The sequence below is a fragment of the Seriola aureovittata genome, chromosome 5 (genome assembly GCF_021018895.1).
Source record: "Seriola aureovittata isolate HTS-2021-v1 ecotype China chromosome 5, ASM2101889v1, whole genome shotgun sequence".
In the NCBI taxonomy this organism is placed as follows: domain Eukaryota; kingdom Metazoa; phylum Chordata; class Actinopteri; order Carangiformes; family Carangidae; genus Seriola; species Seriola aureovittata.
The window spans coordinates 13,211,801-13,238,053 of NC_079368.1; the positions used below are offsets into that span (position 1 = coordinate 13,211,801).

At 39.0% G+C, this 26,253-nt stretch overlaps 1 protein-coding gene across 2 annotated transcripts in view; it reads left to right on the forward strand.

Annotated features, from left to right (window-relative positions):
- Window positions 1–26,253, forward strand: part of LOC130169546 (EGF-like repeat and discoidin I-like domain-containing protein 3) — a 108,832-nt gene that overhangs the window by 48,865 nt on the left and 33,714 nt on the right. For both annotated transcript variants that reach the window (XM_056376397.1, XM_056376398.1), the window contains exons 4-5: window positions 10,182–10,295; window positions 18,747–18,928. In XM_056376397.1, the coding sequence (XP_056232372.1) occupies window positions 10,182–10,295; window positions 18,747–18,928 (296 nt within the window). The remainder of the gene's footprint in view (window positions 1–10,181; window positions 10,296–18,746; window positions 18,929–26,253) is intronic.

A 26,253-nucleotide genomic window follows, 5' to 3' on the forward strand; every position in this document is an offset into this window, starting at 1 on the left:
GCAAATGTGACATGATGACATCAAGAATGCTAATATTATGTCACATAGCAACCTTTAAGCGATTTTCCATTGAAAGTTATTGTTTACAGTGGTTCCACAACAGTTTCCAACTACGTCCTCAAATTTGCTCATTGACCATACGAAGTCACATACTTGTTATTGAAATATATCGACATCAATTGGCGAAAATTAGTATGAAATTTGGTAAACACATTACTGTTCTCCAGAGGATGAATTGGAATAACTTTGGTGATCCCATTGTTCCATCATCGGGTACGTGTTTTTCAGTGTAGTATGACTAAATAACTACAAAACTAATGGCATTCTCATCAAACACAGCTGTGTTGTTTGTGTTAAGTGCTAATTAACAAATGCTATCATGCTAACATGCAAATTTAGAATGACAAACAGATTTCAGCGCTACACTTACATGTTTCAACAACCTTGTTGACATTTGTCTCTTGAATGTAACTAACTCTCAGTAATGTTAAAATCAACATATTGTGCGCAAAATAATTATTGTGTGTTAATACATTATGAACAAATCTTTTCCCCCAAATAAAACCTATACTTTCCCCATCACCTCCCTCCACTTTCTATCTGCATCTCATACCATTTAAGCCTTCTAGTAAGTGTACCTTAGTAATGTTAAAAGGCTCATGGATCAGACTCTGTTTTCTTTCGAGTTAGATCAGTATTCCCCTCACACACCTGCTGCGGAGGCTCCATCTGTAAGCTTAAAATGACACTTAAGGCTTTCCTCCGAGTGTCATTCTGCCTCCGAGCTTGGGGCTTTTCACATTCTGCACATCCCAGCTTCGGCAGAGCCCCTGGTCTGCATGTCTTCGAAATGATGAGTGTTTTGCCTCTCAGATACTCAGACCTCTCTGCAATGCATCCTAAGATACCTTTTCAAGGGCTTCTGGAGTGCGGCTCTGAATAACTTCTCAGTGGGCTAATCCCACTTTAAAAAGAATGTCCTTGGAATACACTATTCTTAATCCTGCATTCACAGCACCATGCATCATCATATCCCTTGAAACATACAGCATGTTGTACCACTGTGAAAACTAACCTGCATATGAGATGAGACTTGAGAAGTTCTGTAAAGGAGATCAATAAAATCAATGCTCATCTTAAGCCCAGATGCATGCGACCAATGCTCACATATATCACCATGAAAACGCATGTCAAGGATCACAAGGTGATGTTAAATCTCTCTGTCAACTGGTTCTGTGACTTCATCAGACTGCAGATAGGAATCCTGCCCTATGTGCTGATAGTCACTTCAGTGGCATGGGTAAGGCGAGGATAGATTGACATGATAGATTGACGGTTGAGACAGGCACTTCCTTGTTCTATCTTCTATCTGACTCAACTTGGAGAGACAAGGCTTGTCTTGGCCTTGTGTGGTGTGGACTAGACACATTTCACTGCACCAGGGACTGTCAAACACAACATCCAAGGCTGATAGCCCACATACAAAGATGGGGCAGTGGCATTATAGAAATATGCCGAATGGAATTCACACCGGCAAGAAATAACCTTTTCCACATAGATAGTGTACAGGAGATACCAGATTACATATGAGGTGAAATGCAAGTGGAAAAGACTAGCATGTGTCTTGACTTTTACTGGTAAGAAAAGCCTCGGTCTGTACACACAACCTGCAGAGATGTCCTGTCTTTCCCACTGAGATATGGGCAGATGGCTCTTTTTTTTTTTTTTTTTTTCTCTGTCTCCTTCAAGAGAGTACTGTTACATCAAAACTGCCAAAAATGAGTGGGAGGAAATAATATTCACAAAAGAAATAAATAAGCGCAAGGATTGCATCACACGATTGATGAGCACACTAATCACAGAGGGAACTGAAGAAAGGACAGCACGATATAAGCTGCTGTTATCAAAACTGCAATGCTATCATCAGCTGAACATATGTTTATATGGTCCCATGGAGTTAATAAAGTATTATCATGTGTTCGCCGTGGCATGTGCAGCAGAACACGCTTTGCTGTGTTGTTTATACTGTAATGTTCTGCTCCCTTAGATGTGTCTGGGTGGTCACTGTATGATAACATCATGTGTGGTTGAGTATGTATAGTCTATATAATCCTAGAACTATCACTGTATATTACATCCTTGAGGTGGACCCCGTATAAATATACCAAATGATCTTTATCTTTACGCATATAACTCTTCCTTAATAAAGCACTCTCTCACCAATCTTATAAGCCAATGATGTACATTCTCCCTACTCAGAGCAGCATCCAAGTGATGTAAATCATTGACCGTGTTTTTCATTTTTCCCACTCATGAATTCATTATGTGTACCAAAAGATTAAAATCTTTTTTTTCAGTATCAAATCCAAGATCTGCAGGACCACCATGAATCACAGGGCACCATCATCATCAGCAGATCAGCAGCAGTATGTCTCAGGGGAACCCTTAACCGCTATTAAAAAAAAAGAAAAGAGGATGATTACTTTCAAGGAAGTGCGAGTGTTCAAGGTCATGGGTTAATTATCTGGTACAGGCATAAACAACCAGTTGTCCACTTCATTTATGTCGATCACCGACTGTAGAGGTCTGACCACTGCCCTTCGCCTAGATAGAAGGGGTCAAGAGGATCAGCTTGCTCGCCAAACATCTGTATGGCTGCTGCCTCTGTGACATAAAAACAGGTAACAGAAGATGAACCTTCCTCAGGGGAAATTGTGCATGACTACTAAATGAACCCCAGATGTAGAGATGTAACATGACACATTTCTTATTAACAGCAAAGTCTTGACCAGCCTCCAATTGTGTGGCTTACAGTGTCTTGGCAGAGGAAAAGAAAGGCTTTAACCAGTTTTACCCAACATCTGACTGTAATTTAATGAAGGAAGTGGGTGAAATGTAGGGGCAATACTACTGGGACATTACCTTTCATTCTCCTAATTACATTTGGGGGCTTTACAAGTGTGAGAGGATTACAAGCTATTAGCAGGCATTTATTTCAATGATTTATGTTGTTGTTTGGGACCAATTTACGTTTAGGCTGATGCTATTGTACATATATTTAAGTCCAACTGAAATTAAAGTGATTATTTTGATGTAAACCAGCTCCACAAATTAAATTCCCTCTGTTATCTGAGGAAGACAATCCTGTTTTTGTTGTTGCGGCTTCATGAAATATACAGACCCCTTCACTTTTTGCGCACTCTATTGTGTTGCATATTTAATTTTGAATTGATAAAAGTGCCATTTTTGCTCATCAATCAACAAACAACATAGTGAAAACACATTTCGAGACATTTTAGCAAATTATGAATTCTGTCATCTGCAAAAGTATTCAGGCCTTTTTTTTATTGCGGTAAACTTTTGCCGTGTGCGTGGATCTGCTCGTGATAGTTGATTACATTTTGTGATATGCCGAGGAACCCAGTCGGCAGACGCTTGCAGCATACCCTGCGCACCCAAATGATGTCCTGACGGTGCACCAGTCCACCAGTGTGGTGGGATTTCACCCAGTTCTCCCGATGGACGGTTTGATTATGACAGATTGGTCTGTTGTCAATGTTTTTGTGTCGGAGAGAGAGAGAGCAAGAGCAAGAACACGGCATGGCTGAACAATGATTTGCTCAATGTGCTGCAGCTCTACAATGAAGTAACAGCACAAAGCACTACTTTAGAGATCTTTTATGTTTTTATGAGAAGTGTGAAAATATTTTCACAGCCAAATTAGACAGTGGTGGGTGAACAAGCAGGGATGGGAGGGTTAGAGCAAAGGGAGATTGTTCAGACAGATAAAAAAAAAATTGAACTAAAAAAATGTTAAAATGGGTCACTATATATACTCTACCATTAAATATACCTGGGCAGTCAGCCCAAGTGGAAAACACTGCTTTATGATACAGTGGCTAGAGAGACACCACTTTGAGTAAAAGGCATATGACAGTTTGCCAAACAATATTTAAAGGACTCAGGAGAAAAACGATCTTCCTGTCTGATGAGACAAAAATTGAACTCTTTGGGCAGAACTCCAAACAGAATGTCTGGCAAACACCAGGCACAGCTCATCACCTGGCTAATACCATCCCTACAGTGAACCATGATGGTGGCAGCATCATGCTGTGGGGGGGCTTTTCAGCGGCAGGGACAGGGAGACTGGTCAGAATTGAGGGAAGGATGGATGCAGCCAAATAGAGAGAGGTCCTTAAAGAGAACCTGCTCCGGAGTACAGGCAGCCGTTTACCTTTCAACACAACTCTCAGTTACAAGCTTAGACACGTCTTATTTTGTACCTTGACTTGACAAACAAGAGAAACGAGTACATGTGGGCATCATTTTGCAGGCTAGATTTAACTGCTAGCTGGTCACCTCCAGCAGTTTTTAAAAAACGTACCCACAAATGTCAGCACTGGTCACTTTAGATGATAAATTGTGTTGTTCGTTAACACCACTGCTAACATTGCTGCACATGTCCCTTGGTTTCTATCGTATCTCATTGCCCCTGCTGGATCAGCTGCCAGACAAACACATAACTCTTAGCTTGGAGGTGACATTCGTGAATAAGTTCCAAAGATATTGTTTTCTTTCTTTCAAAAATAATCTATTTTTGAATGGAAAAAAAACTCCTATTTAACATTTTTATTGCTAAAAATTTGCAGCAAAAAAAATTATTTTGTGTCAGTTCTCTACTGCACAATTATTTACACTCAGGCAGGCAGAAAAGAGGTTCAAGACACTTGGAATTTCATCATTTTTTTTTTTGCCTCAACTTTATGGCATATTTACGTCTTCAATAACCTTCCTATGTGCGAGATTTGACACAATAACTCCACTGTTGAATGAACAGGAAAGCAGATTCATCGGGCTGTGTGTTTTGTGTGGCTGTAGCAGGTGCAGGGCGCTGTAGAGGTCAGTGCAGCCCAGCTGAGAGGGCACAGGTGACCCCTCCCTTTGCAGGCCTTGTTCTCCCTCCCTGGACACAATGCAGCCAATTTAGTGCTCACAGCCAGTATCAGTTCTGACACATAGCACTATTCATTGCTCTCATTATTGTCTGACTGAGACACTTTTTAGAGAGCAATAGTGAAGCAAAGCCAGGGAGCGAGACGTTCCAGTGGACCGATGAGAGGATGATGAGAGTCTGACTACAGACTGAAGGAATATATTTTTGGGATTGCAAACCTTGTTTTTTTGTTTTTTTTTTAAGGAGAGGCATTGTGCATGGGTTAGAGCTGGGTGATAATAACACACTGATAAATGTATGGAATTCTATTATCATTCCTAATATGTCACGTGAACAACCAACAGCTGCTCTCTACAATTCTCTGTACTGAAGTTCCCTTTTGATGATTCTGTTCAATTTGTCTTTAGACTGTATCAGATTTGATTCATTTCTATTATTTACTGATCTGCAGGTAATGAAATTGCATAGCATAGCATTTTGCCAATCAGTGTATGTGGACAAAATAACAGATTGCAAAGTGTTACAGTCCAGTGGAATGCCACTAAATACAGGTTCAGATGAATCAGCATTGTTCTGGCTCCGTTTCAACAATAACTGAGCATTATAAGCAACACTACAGTCGTATTATTGGAGAGCCAGAGTGCTGGATTGCATTAAAGTGTGTACGCCTGGTAGTTTTATTGTCTCCATGCACTGTAGAAATCGTTACTCAAAGTGGCTTGTTAAATCGTCATAACCAAGATAGCACCATCCTCATTAAACAGAAGACGGAATTTTTTGTTTTACCATTTTTAAGGCTTAATGAATATATTTAAATGCAGAATGGTAGATATTGGACTATTATCAATGAGGGGAACTACTTGGATGCCTGCCTGTAACTGTGACTGTGTTAAAGAAGTTGTGTAAACACAGTTCATTTACCTGACCACTGGGCTATCACATCTTTCTTTCTCTGTGTATTTCCTCCCCCCTGTCCTCTCTTTTTGCTTTCACAGTTTCTGTCTCTCCCATCTTCTCCATGCTTCTCCTCTCCCTTCTTCTCTAGTTTTTACCGAGTGGATTAACTGCATTCCCCGAAGTAATCCCTTTTCTCCCACCTGATTTACTGGCAATGCGCCGCTTTTAAGTCTCACTTTCCCTGCGCTGATCTCCCAGGGACTGATGGCCTCTCATAAAAGAGAGGCAAATCGTAAGATGGGCTGGCTGTGTTTTCTTTTCTCTGTGGTATGTTGTGCTCCAGGCTATTTGAGTGGCTTGCCCATTTGGCTCACCTCTGTATTTGAACCCACCGGTGACAACAAAGCAGGATATGAACTCAAAGGGTAACTACAGCATTATGTATCTAAGTTGAGTTTTTGCTGTTGTGAAATAACAGTAGATTGTTCTGTGTGCAGAATGAGCTGAGGATTGTTATTTTTTTTTGCTTATTGTTCAGGGCTTATTGTTCACTTCTGTTATCGTCAAGAGTAAGCTGTTCACTTATAGACGTACATATTAATGCTACAGCATCTGATCTCAGATGGATCTACATTCAGTTAATGTATTGAATTCATTATATCTCAATGTTTACAAGTGGTTATAAAATCATATTTCCATTTGAGTGTTCCACTCAGGCAATTAGTAAAGACCAGATATTCCCTGTACAAATTAATCTGCTGTGGAATACATGAATGATGTTTCACATGGGTATGCTGTGCCCTTAATTAATAATTACATTAGTATTGTTATTGTTGTTGTCACAGTTGCAAACATTTACTGGTTATTGAGGATTATAACCATTAAAATAACTGAAAAGCTAAATTGTTGAATGAGGACTGGCCATTGTTTTTCTTTACAAGGCGGACTCCAGTTGGTATTTTTCAGGGTAATGGTTGTTAATGGGATTGTAAGGCCCCTCGAACTGGAATTAATTAAAACATAATCCCCCTTGATTGCAGCAACCTTCCATAATCAAGATGTTTCCTTCTGACAAGTGTTTGTTTGTTCATTTGTTTGCAGCTAATGTGTTGTCAGTAGGAGTCTAGTTTCTTGTATTAGTCATGCCGGCTGTTTTTAGATTCGTAATTATCCCTTATTGTCCTGTGCTAGCTATTCAAAGAACAGTTACAGCCACGGCTCAAGTTTAAGAAAAGAAAAAATTCTGGCAAACATGCGGAAAATGGCTTTAAGCATGATTCTGCTTCTCATCTGAACCATGATAGTAACTGGAATCAGCTATGGAGAAGTACGATAGCATCTGATTATAGCAACCAGTTAGAAGTTTGCAACGCATCCGAAAAAACACCACATCATCACTGACAGACCTGGAGTCTTTGAGAGATTGGCTCTCTTACATGCACCAATCATGGCAGGGTGTAGATCATAACAAATACTTAACTTTGAACTAAATTTCGTGAAATTACATACATCAGATAAGTCGGATCTATTATATGCTGTTTAAAGTGGTTTTAAAAATCCCCCTTCTTCCTATCACCTATCAGTTTTATAATGATTATGAGATTGAATAGTTTGAGTCGTTATTGTTTGAGGAAAATCATTAAATCGTTTTTGTCACTCTCCAAGCTTCAGATTGAAGCCCAACTCTGTATTTACTATACAGTGCATCTCTCCAGTTGTTGCATATAGGTTGAATCTCCAAGATGCAAACCACGTAGACTCAACTACATGATCCCCGGCGGACTGTAGACAAATTCTGATCTAACGCTGATGTAATTTTTGGGGGAGATGGGAGACTGTGCGCCAACTGCGAATTGGAGCTTTAATGGCTTTGTATTAAATGGCTTTGAAAATGTCTTAGGGAACAGTCCCTGAAAAACCATGCACAGACAGATAGACAGCCGCAAACCATCTGTGCAATGGCAAAATGCAAACGTAATGCAGCGCCCCTCATGACAAAATGTCATGCACATGAATCCTCACAGCGTGAGACAGTTAACAGTGTAAACATGTTTCACTTCTCTCTGTTATAATTTACACATTCCATCCTAATCAAACATGAGTGCACCCTGCAGTTTGCCTTCCATCCACCTACTTTGTGTAAAGCATTTTTGTGGTGGATGTTTTAAGTGCCAACTGTGAAAATCAACTCTTTTGTTTTGCTCTGTAAGCCAGAAGGTGATTCTTTTTTTTTTTTTTTTTCTTTTCCTCCAGTCTGTCCAACAAGAATGGGGATGTAGCCATCGCATTACAAAAAACAGCAGGCCTTGTTTTGAAATGCTACGGCTACGTGCTCACAAAATACAGAAAATAAATATATAAAAACACAGTGTTAGATTGTATTCAAGATTATATACAATCGTACACATCCAGGCTGACACACAAAACAAAATGTCATCTTGTGCACACCACATAAATGAAAACAAAGTAGATGTGTGTTTCAGGTTCAACGTGCGTCACATTTTATTTTTCGTCTTTTGGGAAAGGTTTTACAGCTCAGTTTCATCAAACATCTTTTCACCCGAATAGAGTTGTCTCCCGGATCCCCCGTGGATTTTTGGGTGAATCACAAAACATTTCTCTTTTTCTCTCAGAGCCTCTCTCCCTCACTTTTATTTCACTCTTTTCATTTATTTATTTTTTAGTACTCTGCTCTGCTGCAGATTAAAAATGCTACTGCCTCAAGTCACAGTACCTCGGTGACCATTATGTGTGAAGACCATGACTGTATTTCCCCGGAGCATGAGACATTAACCAAAAAAAAAAGATGTATTTTGAGATATTACAAATGTGCTCAAATGACTATTATAGATTTTATAGATAAACCCTCACAGAGATGAAGCACCGTAACGGACTTACTTTAATCATGTTTCACTTTCTTAAGCTTTCCAAATCTCAAACCTAGTTACATATACATGAAGCCAAAATACACCTATGAGTCACAGACGACTCAGGGTATGTTTTAGAGGATTAAAAGTCCTACGGCTGCCACAGGCAAGTTTGGAAATCATTGGAAATTTGTAAAAAATTGTTCAAATGCCGTTTCCTGTCTCTCCTTCTAAACCATCCCTATAATCTCCTTCCCCCGAACTGGATCTGTAATAGAGCAGCGTGCAAATTGGTGTGATGGGTGGGTTTTTGGGGTCTGTCACCTTCTGTAACTGGTTAGATTAATCAAACAGAGAAGAGCTATTTTAGAGAGCAATTACAGAGCAAAGGTGGCTGTACAGTAGATGATAATCCTGTGAGAATTAGTCATATTGATAGTTGGCTCTATGTGGCTGTGATATTTGAATGAAGAGGGTTTTTACTTTTACTGCTAAATTACTGGTGCAGTATTTTGTTTTTTAATTTAGTGAAGGTATTCAGTAACATTTCAGATGAGTCAATGAGTCCAGCTGTGGTCCATCTGATTTGCCACTGATTAATGTTTGAATAAAATAAATATAATGGTGTCTGGTTAAGACTTGCTCATGTCTGGAAAGTAAAGTAGAACAAAAGAAAAAAACTTATACTAAACTATATAATATTATTGATAATATAATCAAACAGAACCTTTGTTTTCTCATAAACCAAACACTGCCTGTGAGGAAATAATAGTTTTAGAGTGTATGGTCAGCTGAGAAAAGAAAAGAAAAGAAAAACTCCCAATTCAAAGGCGTCTCTGAGTTCTCAAATAATTCATGTTAAAGATTTTTGGCAGTTTTTCCACTTTGCTAGATTTGGTGTCAACAGATATAAAATCTAACAGGCCAACTAAGCAAAATTTGAATTGTATGTATGCAGTTTAGGAGGGCTGCAATGCAATTATAAACACCCTAATATGCTATTTTAATTCTTAACTCTCACAAACACCTCATTAATTTATCATTATCATTAAGTCAACATTTCTGGAAACTGGCCAACATCAACAAAAACCCTTAGAAAAAGAATTGAGCAGTTAGTTTCTGTAGAGATTTCACTTTGGAAATCACATTGGAAAGTATAATTCTTTAAACTACAAAGAAAATACACTGGGTTAATTGTTCTTAACATTTGAGAACTTGGGCCTATGTTCTAGCATTAATGGTCTCCCAAGGAGCAATTTGATTTATTAGTTTCAAGAAACCAGTGTCTTTGTGAGAACTTCTCAGGGGCAGACAGAATCAAGTAACACACAGGGAAAATTCAATATATGCACCCTACCAATGCATTATAATGAGGATGAGGTCTTTCTAATTGCCGACTGTCTGCTTTAAATAAATGAATGCAACTTTTTTTTTTTTTTTTTTTGTTTCTTGGCTCTTTCTAGATATTAACGAATGCGAAAGGGACCCATGCAAGAATGGGGGCATTTGCACAGATCTGGTTGCCAACTATTCCTGCGAATGCCCAGGGGAGTACATGGGGAGGAACTGTCAATACAGTAAGTGCTCATGTTTCTTTTTTTAAATGTTTTGTCTTTCAACTCTTTTAGAACTTCCCAGTGTTTACAGCACACCTGATGCTGCAGGTAATTGCACAGCGGGTAGTATTAGCCAAGAAGCAAACTGATCGAACATCTGACCATGCTTCAGTGGATAGTGCACCAACCTGTGATGAAAACTGTTCATGTGTTTTACGGGTTTATTAAATATTGAGGACATTTCTTTTCTTATGGATGTTTCATAATTAGTCCATTGTTTTTATTTTCACTGTAGATTTTTTGGGATCACATGTAACCCACAATTTATCTTATCTTGTTTACAACAACATCCAGAATTTCAAAATAAGGTCATAAGAAAACTGTACATTACATCCTGGCTGGAGTCATGTGGGTTTAAGGGTGAGCTATCAAGTGAAGGGAAGTGATAATTGCAGGAACCATCATGTGCTCGGTGTGCACCACTGCAGGTAAATAATATGTTTGAGAGAGATTCGAGCACCTAAAGTAAAGGAGGAAAATAGGAATTTGCAACATTTGACATAGACAAAAAAAAAAAAAAAAGTTTGAAAGGTTTGCTTGTTTTGGTGTATACTTTAGAATTTAATCTAAAGAATAAGGGGAAATCACGCATTTTTATTAAATAATCCTTGCTCGATTATATCTGAAAATGCATATGGGGTATGAGTTGATCTTATCTGATATATGACTGAACAGATTACAGGATTACAGTATATACATAAACTGAAATTACCTCGGTATATTTTTGGTTATAGCAATAGGAGCATGAAAATATCTGGAGTCTTTACATCCCATACAATGTTCATGCTTTCTGAATGAAAGGCATCATAGGTACATCCTGAAATCCATCCACTGAGATTAGTTATCAGCTAAAAGTACAGAATTACTCCTGATTCTGTTTAACTGATGTTCAAACAGTACAACATGAATATGAGATCCGAGCAACATAAGATATGCAAAAGTATGCACAGCCCGTTTATTAAAATTTCATCAACATCATGAAAATAAATCAAATTTTTATCCTTCTATTAGTTTAGTAGAAAACATGAATAACAAGAAAATTTCTGCATGGACCCTAAAACGTAATGATAGAAAAAAAATGAATTAATTAATTTAAAAAATCAAAACATTTGAATGCTGAGAAGTCACTTTGTACAAGCAGGCCCTCTTTTCATTTAACAGAGACAGAGAGTTTCTGTCTTATCAGAAGTGGCTTTCTTTTTGCAAGACGCCGTAGCGCTCAAAGCGGCTTCATGTGTTTATTATGCTATTGTGGGGGATTTTGTCTGCTCAGTCGAGGAACACTTTCGGATTAATGTATCAGTGGACTCAGCCCTGAGCCACCCCTGCACTGCTACTCACAAATTAATCTATCAGATTTACTATCTGAGGTGCAGCACAGTTGTTCTGCGACAGACTAGACCTCAACAGTCAGGAATTTGGTAGTTGCTTTGAAAACCTGAAAAACAGAAGGCAGAGGGAAATTTGTGAACTGTGATTGGGTTGGTGTCGTGAGTGAAGCACTCACTTGTCGGAAGAAAGATTTAGTCTTGCTGATTGAATGTATGCTGAGCTCCATTATTTGTTCAATGATGCTCATATTCATTTTCTCATTAAATTCAATATTTATACAGCATATTATACAACCATTAATTCAGCCTATAATTTTCGAAGTTGTGGTGCAGTCTGCACCTCAACACATTACACTGGAAAGGAAACAGGGACCATCTGTTGAAAGTGCTGGCTCTCGCTTTTAATTTGATGGTGTGTACATCCAGAGCAGATGAAATGTGTAGAAATTTTAGCCCTTTTTAAACATACCCAACAAGGGTAAAATGGGCCATAAGTCCTACACCACTCACCTAATGTTAACAACCCCAAACACTTGCTGCGCTGGAGTTGAGCCAAACACAACATGGTCCCAATTCTTTCAGACTGAACTATAGCCTACAGTATTTTTTGTGGCAATGCTGCTTCATGTCGAAAAGCAGTCAGAAACTGAGAGATTGGATTACCAGCGGCAGGAATAGAAAAAAAAAGATTTATTTTCTCTTACAGAATTTATTATTGAAAACATTTCAAAAACAAACTAATATCCGTGTCTGTCAAAATCTCCAAACCACAGCTACAGTTTTGAAATGGATGAATGATATGAATGATAACAGGCAGGATTCTATTAGGTTTATTCGATAAATTTACTGCCACCAGTCTCAGTCTTTCATCTGTAGCTTCAATGCTACAGCTGAAAGCAGCAGGTACTGCAGCAACTTTTGACTTTGATTCTTCATCCCTGGTATCATTGTAGTTCCAAAACCTACATTTCCCATAGTGTTACTCGATGAAGACACCTTCCTTGCCTCTTCAACGCCCACACCTAGCAAACTTAAGAGTGACATTCTCACTTACACAAACTTTCAGCAAAAAATCCGTAGTCTTCAAGCTGAGATAACCCTGATGACATTACTGCGACATCACTCGGGGTTAATTTAACAGAGCTTCTCCCGAGCTCCTTGTGATGGATAAACTGAGCGGTGGTATGCCCCTTTTAAAATCTAAATCTAAATTTAGACTTTTCATATTTAAATTGAGTGTTTGTTGAATATGTTGCAGTCTTATCATAAGAAGTACAGTCAGGTCCCCAGTGAATACAGTGCACACAGGAAAAAAAAAAGGTAGAATGCCTGGAATGCACTTCTATGCAAAGGACTCATCATCTCTTCTGACTTGTTCCTTCAGCCCACATTGTGTGTGTGGGCAGGTCCCGCACACACATTGGCGGACGCAGATTAAGCAGCTGTACATTTTCTGCCTTTGCCGCACTATACCTGAAATCAGCGTGACAATATTATGTGAAAGCAGTAGTGGGGTTTTGGCCATTCCCTGCCTGTTCAGTGATTATCCTGTTTTACTGAAATAATTACAGTGCCTTCAATATTGATTCCCATGATCCAATGGAAAGCGAGAAGTGAGAAGAAGAATCGTATCTATCACTTGCCAACGTGAATCCGAGTAAAATACACATGAAAGCATGAAATACAGTCAGATAACACTTGGAACGAGCTGCCTCGGTCTTTCCGCTGAAACTAATTTGATATTGTTACTGCTGTAATCGTCCAGAGACAGTCACACATTCAGACACTAATATGGGTTAAATGGTCAGTTAAAGACTGATATTGAGAGAAGGTGGTGACTGTGGTGTGGTGACTGCTCACAAACGCATCTTAAGGCTAACATGATTGTAGACACATCTGCTGTCAGCAGAAGCGAAATTGATTTAAGTTTTCCTTACTTCCATCTTTCCATCGCTTCTCCTGACAGTCACTGTTTCTGACTTCTATGTACCCATGTGTTGCTTTGACAACTGGCAACCATGAGGTTTTTGATACCAGTCCTAGCTGTAGCATATCTCTATATTAAACAGTTATTGAGAACACAACTACAAAGAAATATTTCAGCACCCTTGGCTTGACCTTAAAGCAACCAGTTTGGGACCGTTGTTGTTATTTTAAGCACATGGTTGCACTAGTTATTCATTTTGCTGTAAACCACCCAGACTCCACTGTATAAAACTGCACAGCAGCCATACAATACGTATGAGTGTGTATACTTGTGTGAAAACATATATGCATGTACATGTATTCAATTATAATATAGTTAAATCTTCTTATTAGAATACTGATTGCTGTCTTGCACATTTTTAAACTAACTGCACAGGAACGTCCGGACACTGTCAGACACCTACATCTTATACGTACAAGTGCATTTAAATCAGTCTCATTTGTCACCTGAACAACCTCTGCTGCATGGCTGACGTCTGTTTTGTGTGTTTATTACTCTTTTCCTCATTCCCCCGTTCCACCGCATGCTCATTAGTATTGGTGTGCTGGCATTAATTTCAGTGGGGCTCTAATTTGTTTAGGCTGTAGGTAGGGCTTGTGGGAGATGGATTCAGCTGTCACATCATGGTAGTGCTGGTGTTAGTGATGCGTGCTGTCGCAGGGCTGATGTATGCTCAGGGGCCAGCAGGCCAAGGCCCGGGGGCTGGCTGCCTCTGCTGCTCTGACGGACGGCTGGCAGGCAGCTCGTTAAGACTGGCCCATCATTGCCACAAGGTGAGACGGACCGCGGCTTTGCAACAGTGTCTTGCCACAACATCCACATAAAATATCTTACAAGAGAGCAGCGCTGGAAGCACAACATCTAGACAAATATGATAATGTTTGCTGTAACATTGCACCTCAGCCCTAACGTTATGTCAAAGTAAGGAAAAAAAAAAACAGTTAAATCAGGGTGATATGCCATTTGGTGCTTGTGCCCAGATAGCATGTATTATTTTTATACGATCCCCAAAAACTTTTCACTCCCTACATTCTTTACGTTTGATCAGGAGCTATTTCCCTCAGCTCAGTTAACACTCCTTTAGATCAGCCGTGTATTGGTAAGTCTAATTCCACAAAGCAAATGATCACATGTTTCCCTCTGTGAATTAGTTTGAAACATGTTTTTAGCCATGCTAGTGACCTGGTTCTAGGAAACGCAGTGACAGTCTGTCTTTCGTTCCACCACTCTGGTCCAAAATCAACAACTATTTGATGGATTACCATGACAGTCTCAGAGGATGAATCTTATTGACTTTGGTGGCGCCTTGATTTTTCCTACAGGTCCATCAACACATTTTTACATATGTTGTTAAATATCTCAACATCTTCCAGATGGATTGACACAGAGGTTTGTGCAGACATTCATGGTTTTAGAGAAGGTGCTGTTGCCTAATTACTTTTTTGAGCTGTACTTTTAGTGCTAATTAGCGAATGTTAGCGTGCTAATACTCTAAACTGAAATGGTTAACATTGCACTTGTTTAACATCAGCATGTTAGCTCGCTAAAACATTAGCATTTAGCTCAAAGTGCCCCTGTGCCTTAGAGCCACTAGCACAATTATAGACTCTTAATGTGGTTTTGCTTTGAGTTGGAAAAAGGAAATATAATCAGTGCATAGTGCTATTTACTGCAACACCTAAAAAAATGTCCCTATTGATTGCTGAGTCTGCAAACACACCCACAGGATTTAAAATATATATATTATTTATTTATTTTCATGGCTAAAATTTATAGAATGAATTAAATCACTTTGAATGAATTGCTCTCTGGCCGAGGAGATAAATGTGTATGTCCAATTCCATGGACGTCCATTCATTTTTAGATATCTTGCAGATGGACGTACCTCCTTGTCTAAGGCACTTTTTCCTCTTCCTGTGTTAAGCAGAAAATGCCACTAAAATACAAAGATGTCCATTCTCTCTGAATTACAAGGATTAGGGCTACAGCGCTAAAATGCAAATGTAACGTGGATCACTGTACGTGCAACACACTGGTCATTTTGGAAAGTCCTAAGCTGGCTCTCTCTTTTTCCAAGCCTTTGGTTTAAAGTGGTTTACTACGTCTCAAGATGAAAGCTGTTCATCCAAGCTTCTTTTAGTTTCAGCAGTAGGCTACCGCAGCCACCTACACCATCCTCTCATAGGTCTGGAAGCGGTGAGTCACACACAAGGAAAAACCAGTGAAGCAAGAGTGATTTACCATAGTGGAATATATAAAAAAACATCTCTGTCAGTACTGTCAGTACACACACACACACACACACACACACACACACACACACACACACACACGGATATACTCTTTGCTCTCTTCTCTCCACCACTTGATCCCCCTGGACCATCCTCAGACATTACTCACTGTCTCCCTGGCTCCCTGTTGACTAGAACCCCACTGTTTTACCAGCTGGATAAGTCGTGCTAGGGTTTGCTTTCATTGTTCCATTCTTCTCTCACTCTTGGATTTCTTGTGGGGTGAGAGTCATCTCACAGCTCTTAGTGCTGCCAGTTTCATTGTCTGCTGGTGTGTGTGTGTGTCTTGTCTGTCAGTGTGTCAGTGCTGGGTGTGAAATGTTTAGGTGTTTTGCTTAAATGGCGACGAACGCATCACAGCCGTCTGGTGACCATTGCTCCAGGCGTCCCCCGAAGGCTCACTTACACTGACACTTACAGTTTATCCGGCATGAGCAAGCAGCGCCTCTAGCTGAACTCTTGGCTTGATATGTCCTCATTCTTTTGGGGCACTTCCAAGTTCTCTCAGCTGTGGTTTTTAGTCTCTTACGCACAGCTATTTCATCATCTGTAACCAGACATGCGCTAATGGGAGAAATCAAATGGACTGATTAAATTTTAATCAGATCCACCACTGTTCACACAGAGAAGTATTATACATTTTGTGTGTCCTCTGTTTTATTGCTCTAATCAATTTTATCCCTGTTGTCATTAGAAATAAACACCAACAACAGAGAAGGCGGAATCCCTGCCTGTTTACGGCTGTTACACAATAAGAAAAGCTGTGGGAAACTAAATCCATTTGGCCGCCCATTTGAGGTTTATGTTCAAACTCATGACTTTAAAATTCTGATATAGAATTAATTGCCCCAGACTGCAGTTTTAGGTAGTTTCTCTGTGTAACACAGACTGCCCTGCATCAAAATATCCAGTAAACATTGAGTATTTGTCCTCAGACTTTTTCAACTATTTAGCCAGTGTCGGCTGTTCTTCACTTGCAAGTGTCCTCAGTATATTTCCTGCTGGATGTTCATCATCCTTTTTGGGTCAAACCATAAATAACTGAAATACTGTCAAGCCACTTTCCCTTACACAGTGAAAAGAAGGTGGTAGCAGCAGAATGATACAGCATTCATTGCAATCATGTTCAATTAGGAGAGATACTTGAAAACGAAAAAAAAAAAAAAAATGCTCAGCTGTATTTCCTTGTATTTATGTCAACTATATGCTTGACTTAAAGACTAATTAAAACTTAAGCATCTGTCATAACTTATTCAGCACACAAACAGCTGTGGTGCTGTTTATTTTTAAGAGACACTGTGGGCTAGGGGAAATGTAATGACGAGGGTGTCTTTGCATCCTCACTGCCGAGCAGAATTCAAACCAGCTTTGTGTCACCTCTCGCAGCATGGGAAACCGCTTTCTAAGCTATTTTTAAGTGAATAAGATGCATATTACAACTTTGAATATTTTCCAGTGGAGAGACAATTTCATTGCAGAACTCATAACACAATTTATTCAGGCTGAAGGATTCTGACGACCCACATGACATCTGATTCATTTGTGATGGCAATATCCCACAGCTGTTTTGGACAACAATTGGAGCAACCACAGTTGAACTGTTTGGGTTGTTTTCTTGGCACAACTGAGTTTTCTTTGATGATGCCTTTCCAAAGGCTGAGTTGGTTTATAATTGCAGAGGCAAAGTATACGATTTGCATGCATTTCACATCCTAATTGAATCTGACCCGATGCTGGCTAAACCTCACAAGCTGTGATATCTTTTGATAGAAAACCAGATGTTTTTATGTGTAAATGAGGAATTAGGAAAATCTCATTTGGGGAGTAGTGGCAACTTTTTGGGATTTTTCAATTTTACGCAATAAAATTGATGTGTGTGCTATATTTATCAAACATACCATATGGATGCATGCCCCCTTCCCATCTATTTTTACATTGTGCTTTCATTTCTCATGTGTTTTCTATTATTACTTGATTTCCCGATTGGCTTTTTTTTTTTTTTTTTTAACACAAAGAAGTACTTGTGTTTGCAGAACAATAAATTCTCCATTGAATAAACATTGGCAGAATCCCTTTCACCACAGGTATGTCTATTAAAATGCTCTTGATGTGTCTGGACATACCAATTAGGATTAAGAGGGAAAACAAGCTGCTTGAAGAAAAAAGGACAGTGGTTTTCACAGTCACTGTCCTGCCTCCCCACTTTAATGCTGCAGCCTGCAGGATATTTTAAGGTGTTACAAAGCTTGTTGACTTTGGGGATGATGCTGTCCAGGAGTGGCTACGACTCCTTGGGAGGAAGCCTGAGGGCTGTGTGACTGATGGAGGAGTGACCTGTTAGTCCCTCGGATGCAGACGGCATGAAGGCAGAGGGGAGTCCTCTCGTTGGCAGCTGTGACTCAAAAGCATTTTGCCTTTTTTTTTTTTTTTTGTGATGAATCAAAGCAACAATTATAGTAAGAGAAAAAGAAGTCAGGTTCAAACAATAAAACTATGCTGACCTTAAAGAACCATGTCATTACAACAATATAACAGATACAGTTACAGTTTTAATAGCTGTGTCTGGTTGTAATACAAGTACAGGAGACTGGGGTGTTTGTGTGTGAGAGATAAACAAGGATATTGACTCTGATGTGGAGATACTGAAGAGAAAAATGAAACAAGGTGTGGAGGACAAAATGACATTATCTATACCCCCCCCCCCCCCAAAAAAAAAAAAAAAAAAAATCTGTATGCATTCCATAGACTGAGTTGCACACATTTTTGAAGGGTCATCTTTCTCTTTCTCCCTCTCTTCACTCAGGATGCTCCGGACCACTGGGCATGGAGGGCGGTATAATCTCCAACCAACAGATAACAGCCTCCTCCACCCACCGCGCTCTCTTTGGCTTGCAGAAGTGGTACCCGTACTTTGCACGCCTCAACAAGAAGGGCCTGGTCAATGCCTGGACTGCTGCCGAAAATGACAGATGGCCATGGATCCAGGTAAAGCACAGTCAGAGGACAGGCAACACGCAAAGCAGGGACAGGGCCAGATACAAATGAATTAAGACAGAAGCACAATCTTAATTATAGATACACTTTATTCTCTTGATTTTCGTGACTTTAAGTAGTTTTGTTTGACTTATATTTAAAAGCACCCTGTCGTATAACTCCACTTGGTAGTTGATGGTTTGCATTAACTGTTGATTGTGAAAAAGCAACAGTTTTAACTTTACAATTAATTACACATACTGTAAAATTGATGGCTCACTTACAGGGTAATAAAGAGCCATAAAAGTGTAAGATGGGGGTAGAACAGATGCAGGTGTAGTCAAGTGTGAGGAACAATGTGAAAGGGTATAACAGTTTCCAGCTAGTGGCCGGTGTGTCTCACTTTGTGGTGATGAATTGCTAAGAGTTACTCAACTGTGTCATCGCGCGTTCTCACATTTAGTTGTGACATGCCCACAGTAGCAAGTATGCTGTGTTTTGTGTCATACATGGAAAAAACTATGGTAAGCATTATTGTAATTATTCAATGCACTGACACTTTCTCTTTCTTATGTCTTATGTAAATTCTGACTGTGCTGTTGAGAAAGATTAGATTTATAAATTTGCACCACACTCAAGAGTAACATTGACAGTAATCTCCCTGTTATTCATAGAAAATGATTGAATTCAGCTCAACACTTCAGTTCTTCTTTTCCTTTTGTATAATTGTGCTTCAATGACCACGGAGGAGCCTTGACCTCTAACATCATGTGAATTGTGAAATTGATGATTACAGCACCAAAACTATAATACATTCAACTCCCCTCTTACATAGGCTTTCTTAAATGTAACCTTCTTGCTGTGCCATAAGTGGGTGCTTACTGTCAAAGAGCTACATGGACAGATCGATGGGATAGATTGCCTCGTGGTCCTGAATTATTTCTTCAGTCCTGAGCTTCTGTCCCCGCCAATCCTGCCCTGCCAAGACCCCAGCACTCTTATTTATGGGCTTGTTTTAATTCTAAATGATCATTTCCCATGTGTGGTATTACAGAATTTCAACCCTAGCTGTTTATTAGATCTCATTGCATTAGGCAATGATTTAAATGATAATGAAGAAGCTTCTGCGCTTCCCTCACTTGAAATGATCTGGCTCCAGTTAAGGCTGCATAATTATAAGTGAAATGTGAATCGTGATATTTTTAAATCTGAATTGAGATCACAGCTCTCTCTTGATTCTTGAGGAACATATTCCCTCTTTATTATTATAATTACATTATATGTTTTCATTATAGGACGATGGTAAAAAAATGTGATCATTAATTATTAGCTGTTGCTACAGGGCCTCTCACAATGTAAGTGACAAATGTAAACAAAAGATTAGATGTTACGCTGTATGATTTAACAGACCAAGGATGTTGTTGACCTCGATCATAATCCTTTTTGGGTAGTCCAATGAATCAACCTTTTGTGGCTTCAAACAGGAACAGAGGCATTTTGATTTATTCCTTCCCCACACTACACATACTGTGGTGCAACCAGCAATAGGCATATCATAATCTATCTGACTCATTTTGTTTCTTATGTCAACATGACATACGCATTAGATTTGTTTTCACATCCTCCCCGTCTTTGCTGTGTACGGATCGTCAGGTGGTGTAACACAGTTCTGTCATTTGTCACAGGGAGCTCAGGGGGGAAAGGGTAGCCTTTGGTTTGATGCAGTGGTTCTCTCTGCTAATGCAAATATGGCAGAATTGTTGTCATGTAAAAATGAGATTGAAGAGGGGTGTGAATCGAGATCGCGATTCAAAAACGATTAATCGTGCAGCCCCTTGCTCTAGTGTACGAACGCAGACCTGTGTAGAACTGATTTTCTGGATTTATGTTGAGTGAATAGTCATACATCAAGAGGCCTGTGCTGAAACGGCTGTGGCATATAAAACAACTGTCAAATGATGTATAGCCGTGTGGTATAAATTTGCCTTCAACTCCAGTTTTCCTCCAAGGCCAGTCCTTGGTCCAGTCCCTCAGTATTCCAGATAGTAAGACACGATAATAGATAATAAATATACATATTATTTATTTGGCTAGTTAAGTAATTAACTATTACGCAAATAATGTTTTTTTCCAACTTTGTTACATTTCTCTTACTCTTGAGTCACTTCTGTGACGACAGAGATTCTGACAGCAGCCTTTGAGGCGCGCTGTTATCAGATACACGATGCACAGACAGTGAACCGTAAACAAAATATAACAGAAAAAAAAAAAACGTACTAAACTGTGACAGCGTGATGGAGAAAGTGAAGCTGTACCTAACAGCAAGAGAATAACAGGTAACACAAGGCAAAAATGGATTTGTAAAAAAAAAAAAGGAGGGAAGAGAGAGAGAGAGAGCGTCAAAGGAAGAGCCGACATGAGTGAGAGAAAAGGAGCCTGGCACATGGAGAGGGTGAAGACAACGGAACATAAAACATTCAGCCGGTTTGTTTGACTTTAATGATGCCATGTGGGATGTTGTGCGGGATGCTGTAGGCATTGTGTGTTTCTACAGAGGGCCTGGATAATTGGGACGTGAGTACAGAGGTGTACAGTCATGTCAGTGCATTGGGATTATGCTAAGGAGTCGGTGGTGTGCTTCTGTTGTGCAGAGTGATGTGGCGTGACTGTGTTTGCATGTCTGTCATGTGAAACAGGTTACACTGACAGTTGACAACCCTATCAGGATAAGGGATGAGATTTCTTTGGCTATTCGTAAGGTTTTCTCTGGTGCAGTATGTAACTTTTGGATGTCAGCCAGTTTCAGCTCTTTCCCCCTAAACCTCAACAAATGAATCAAACATAGAGCAACATACTTTGAATAATACATCACAGGGCTGCAAACAAAGCATACAAACACTGTAAATGTGTTTGTTTGTGTTTACGTCAGTTTGTGTGCTTGCGAATTGTGCGTGCGCGTGAGCTCGCCACTGTTCACACATCTGTGTGCTGTGAGAATATCAGTTTTCCACAGCCTCGCCACTACTAGCTCACACATAAAATTGCATTTGAACACTCAAGGGAAATATGCTGCTGGTCTGACCAATATCAACAAAATATAGCTGCAGCCGGTCGTGTTGGAAGAATGAAACAATCCAAATCGCTTGTGAAGGCTAAAAGGTTGTATACATAATTTAATGAACGCTAAACAGTAAATGACATAATGTTCAGATGCAGATCTCCATCAGTGTGCTCACATTTGCTGGCATGTGTATATATAAGACTCAGCGCTTTACTCTTTTCATTCTACTGTAACTTTACACAATCAAATATTCTACAGCCTGTTATATGGTTGAGATGTGACCCTGACAAATGCCTTTTCATCACAGTTTATTTTGTAAACTCAGCATGACAGCAATCAACAGTAATTGAATTAAGCTTTTGGATACATAAGCTATGATGCAAAAAGTGTTTTCTGAATGAGTCTTTAACATTGCTGCGGTGGCCATCTATTCCCAGGCAGAACTGCTTCAGATGGCAGGCAGTAGTGGGCCTGCCTATTTCGGGTGCTGCCACAACATGTCAGTGGTGTTTAGATTTGGGGGTTTTGTTCATACTGTTTAAAATCATTTCAACCTTGGACCAAATACAATGATAACATTCTTGCATATCCAGGGTTGTGACACTGGATTATTTTTATGCTGTGCTCTAGGAAGGATATTGGTTGAGTGGCCAAATTTACAAGGACTCGCTTTTATCTCAGGTTTTGTGATGTGACTATGGTTAGGTACAATATACAGAGCATATGGTTTGATTACCTTGCACAATAAACATCATATAAATCATCAAAAAAAAAAAAAGAAACCTGATGTAATTTATAGGCGTTATGTCCCCACATATGTGTAAGAGATCGAGAGAGCACAATGACATACTCTTTGGGTTTGAGTTTGTGTACACTATGTACTCCCATGCAATTTTTTATTACACAACAGTGCCACCGGTCTCTTAGGTAGTTTCAAGGGCAGTTTAATTGTTACAATACTGCTATAGTTCCCTCAGCAGTTTGGATCTCAGTGCGCAATCGCACAGGTTATTTTTTCCCTTTATATGCTCTTGACCTTTGTATAAGCATAGGTGTGAGCTCTTGCTTGTTGCTATGATTATATTTGGGAATAGATAGTGGTCTTTGCAATATAAATAACTGGAAGCGAGTCACCGTGTAGTCACTTACATGCTCACACAAAGGCTGTTGCTGTAAATAAATGTTTTCTCCTGTTTAAATAGGGCCTAATGAGCCGTTGAAAGCATTTAATGGAAAGTATTAAAAAAAAAGTTATTTCATGTTGTTCGTCATTGTTTATCAGAGGGCTTTTATGTTCTGATTTACTGTAATATGACATACAGTAAGTTAGTGAAGAGCAGCACTACTGAATTATAATCAATGGAGATGAAGAATTTAAGTATTAGTCATGACTAGGGCTGAAACTAGTCATTATTTTCATTACTGATTATAATGTTGATCATTTTCTCAATAAAGCAATGATTGTTCTGTCTATAAAATGTCAGAAAATCATCTACAATTCCTCAGAGCTGAAAATGACCTTTTCAAATAGCTTGGTTTCTCAGACTAACAATCAAAAAATCTTAAAATAGTTACTTAGCTATCACATATGATGGAGAAAAACTGCAAAACCTTAAATCTGGAACCATTTTTGCTTGAACACTGACCGAAATGATGAAAATAGTTGTCATTAATCGACGACTCATTTCAGTTCTCTTATGTTGCATAAGTCAAATTTTGCTTCTGACATGAATTTCTTATGTCACTGAGCTCTAAATCTAGATAAAAACAGAAATACAAAGAGACCAGAATCCTCTGGCCCTCTTAATCCAGCCTGTAGCTTTGTTCATTGCAAATCAAGAGCTGCCTTGTTACAGTCATTTTTGCTGCTAAAGGTACAACCATAACCATAAAATTGTGTTTCCTGAAGGCATTGTGTCTGAATTACAGCAACAGTATATAGTCAGTTCCAGGATGTTGCTGATGGTTATATACTGAACATTTTCTCACTGTAGCAAATGTTTTTCAGTGTGAAAACAGGTTAAATCACACCATGTAAACAAGTGGTATTTTCTTTGTGTTGCAAATGAAGTTCGAGAACAGATACAGTTTGATGTAGAAGTTCATTTTTTCAGACACTCATGGATTTTACCCAGAGCACTTCTGACATAAGATACTCTGTGTGCTTGGAAAAAAGGGAAAGGTTGAAAGGGTAAGAGTTCACTCCTAAACTTTTTGCTTTGCAGTGTTCTTTGTAGCAAAGTTTTAAACCAAACTTAGAGAGTGCAATGTCTGCTAAGGACACACAATTTTATTTTTTTTCTTCTTAGATTTGTAACATTAGTTGCATAATAATTGTTGCAGTTTTTTCTGCACCATGATGCATCAAAATACACTTATAGACAATATAATTCTGATTTTGGAAAAATGTCTGAATCATGTTTTTTTTAAAGTCTTTGTATGAAGATGGATTGTGCAAAATCACTGTCACTGTCATTACCACCCAGTAATGACTATGTACAGTATAGGGCAACTACTGTACAAGACATATCAGCATAATACCAGATTTAGCTGGGACAACACCACAATTATGACAACGTCCAAGATTTATGCCATATTTTATGAAATAATATTAGGAAAGTGGTATAACAAGAAACAAATTCAGAACTTTTTTTTTTGTTCAAACAATCACTACTATGTACTAAATTTGTTGTGGTGTTATTTGTGTGTCGGTGTAATCTTTATACACCCCTGTAAGCATTTCAAGCGATTTAGGTTAATTGTCTCTCACACAGAGGTATTTTCCTTCAAACCGACACATACAACTCTGTAGCCAAAGGTTCTGCGCATGGAGGATGTTTCCAAAGATGCTTCACTCAGACAAATAAATACATCACTATTAGCGCTGAAGTGACAGAGGTGTGTTTCTGAGTGGTCATTAAAAATGTGAAGGATCACCCCAATTACCCAGGCAGTGGCCTTTTAGTGACAGGGCCTCTAATTAGTGCGAGAAGTATCTATCTCTATGGAGAAAACTGAGAAGAGAAATGCTGTGAATGAGAAAAGGGTGGGTCATTGCAGCTCTGAGGCTCTAAGAGGGGTGCTTATGTATAATTAACTTGATACGATGGCTTAAGTATGTAGAAAAATATGTGTAATTGAGTCTTGTCACTACAAATGGACATTAGCAAAGAAATCCACGCAGCAATAGAATTATTGTACATTACTCCAGTAGTTTATGACAGTTCAGACAAGGTTGTAGAAAACAGTTCGTTTTTAGTGCTAGATCCGTAAGAGCGAATACTCTAATCTCTAATGTCCTCAGGAGACACAGCTTAGAGTTTTTTCATTAACAGAAAAGGAGAGTATAATTTAGTGGGCTCTGCCTATCGGTTTGAGCTTTTGCTCTCAAATATTTTACTTGTAAATTGCCTTATTTCATAGTAATGTTACCATTTCCACACCGGAAAATGTGCTCAAACCCCCGGAATACCGTCCTGAATGTGGTCACATTGTGAGTGAAGTTAGACTTCCATTTCTCCTGGATCAGCTTTAAAATGGTTCATGTTCTTAAGTCGAAGCAGACTTCAGCTTCACAACCATAAAATGAAATATAGACTTGTTTGTTTGCAATATCACATCAAGTTATGGATTTTGCCGTGTACAATGTATCATCCTAAAAATGAAATGAAGAAAAAAATGCAACCTTGAGCCAGACTCTATTAAGTCTGTATTTTTTGGGGGGGTTTTATTTTTTTTATTTGGTCTTTTCCAAGTTAATGGTCCTTTGCTTAATACTTTGCTTAAAACTGTATTAGCGCTGCCCTTTGGTTCTGCAGTTATAGAAGAATAGATGGCTATGTTATTATATTTTGTCAGAGGGTGAGCTAGATGAACCAAACTCATTTTTACCTAAAAATGAAGCAGCTTGCTGTGAATGTACTTCTAAATTGATTAATGAAGAATTGTCATCACCATTTCTTTGCTTCATTTTATTTGTCACAGACTATCAAAGGTGCACTACAGTATTATAAATCTGAAATTTCCTTGTGTTATCCTGCCTTACTTTTTTATCATTAAAATTCACTATAAAAAAAAGCCTTGTGTGTGTAACTGTGAGTGCAGTGTGTGAGTAACGCAACACAGCAGCACTCCTTATTTACCACAGGCTTCTTCATGTTGTCACAGTGAGGTGAGCTGCCGTCAACTGCCATTAGCTGTTAAAATAACAAAATATCTCTGGAGACTTCTCTCATTTCTTTAAACAAGTTCACCAAAATTACAGGGCAACCACTTT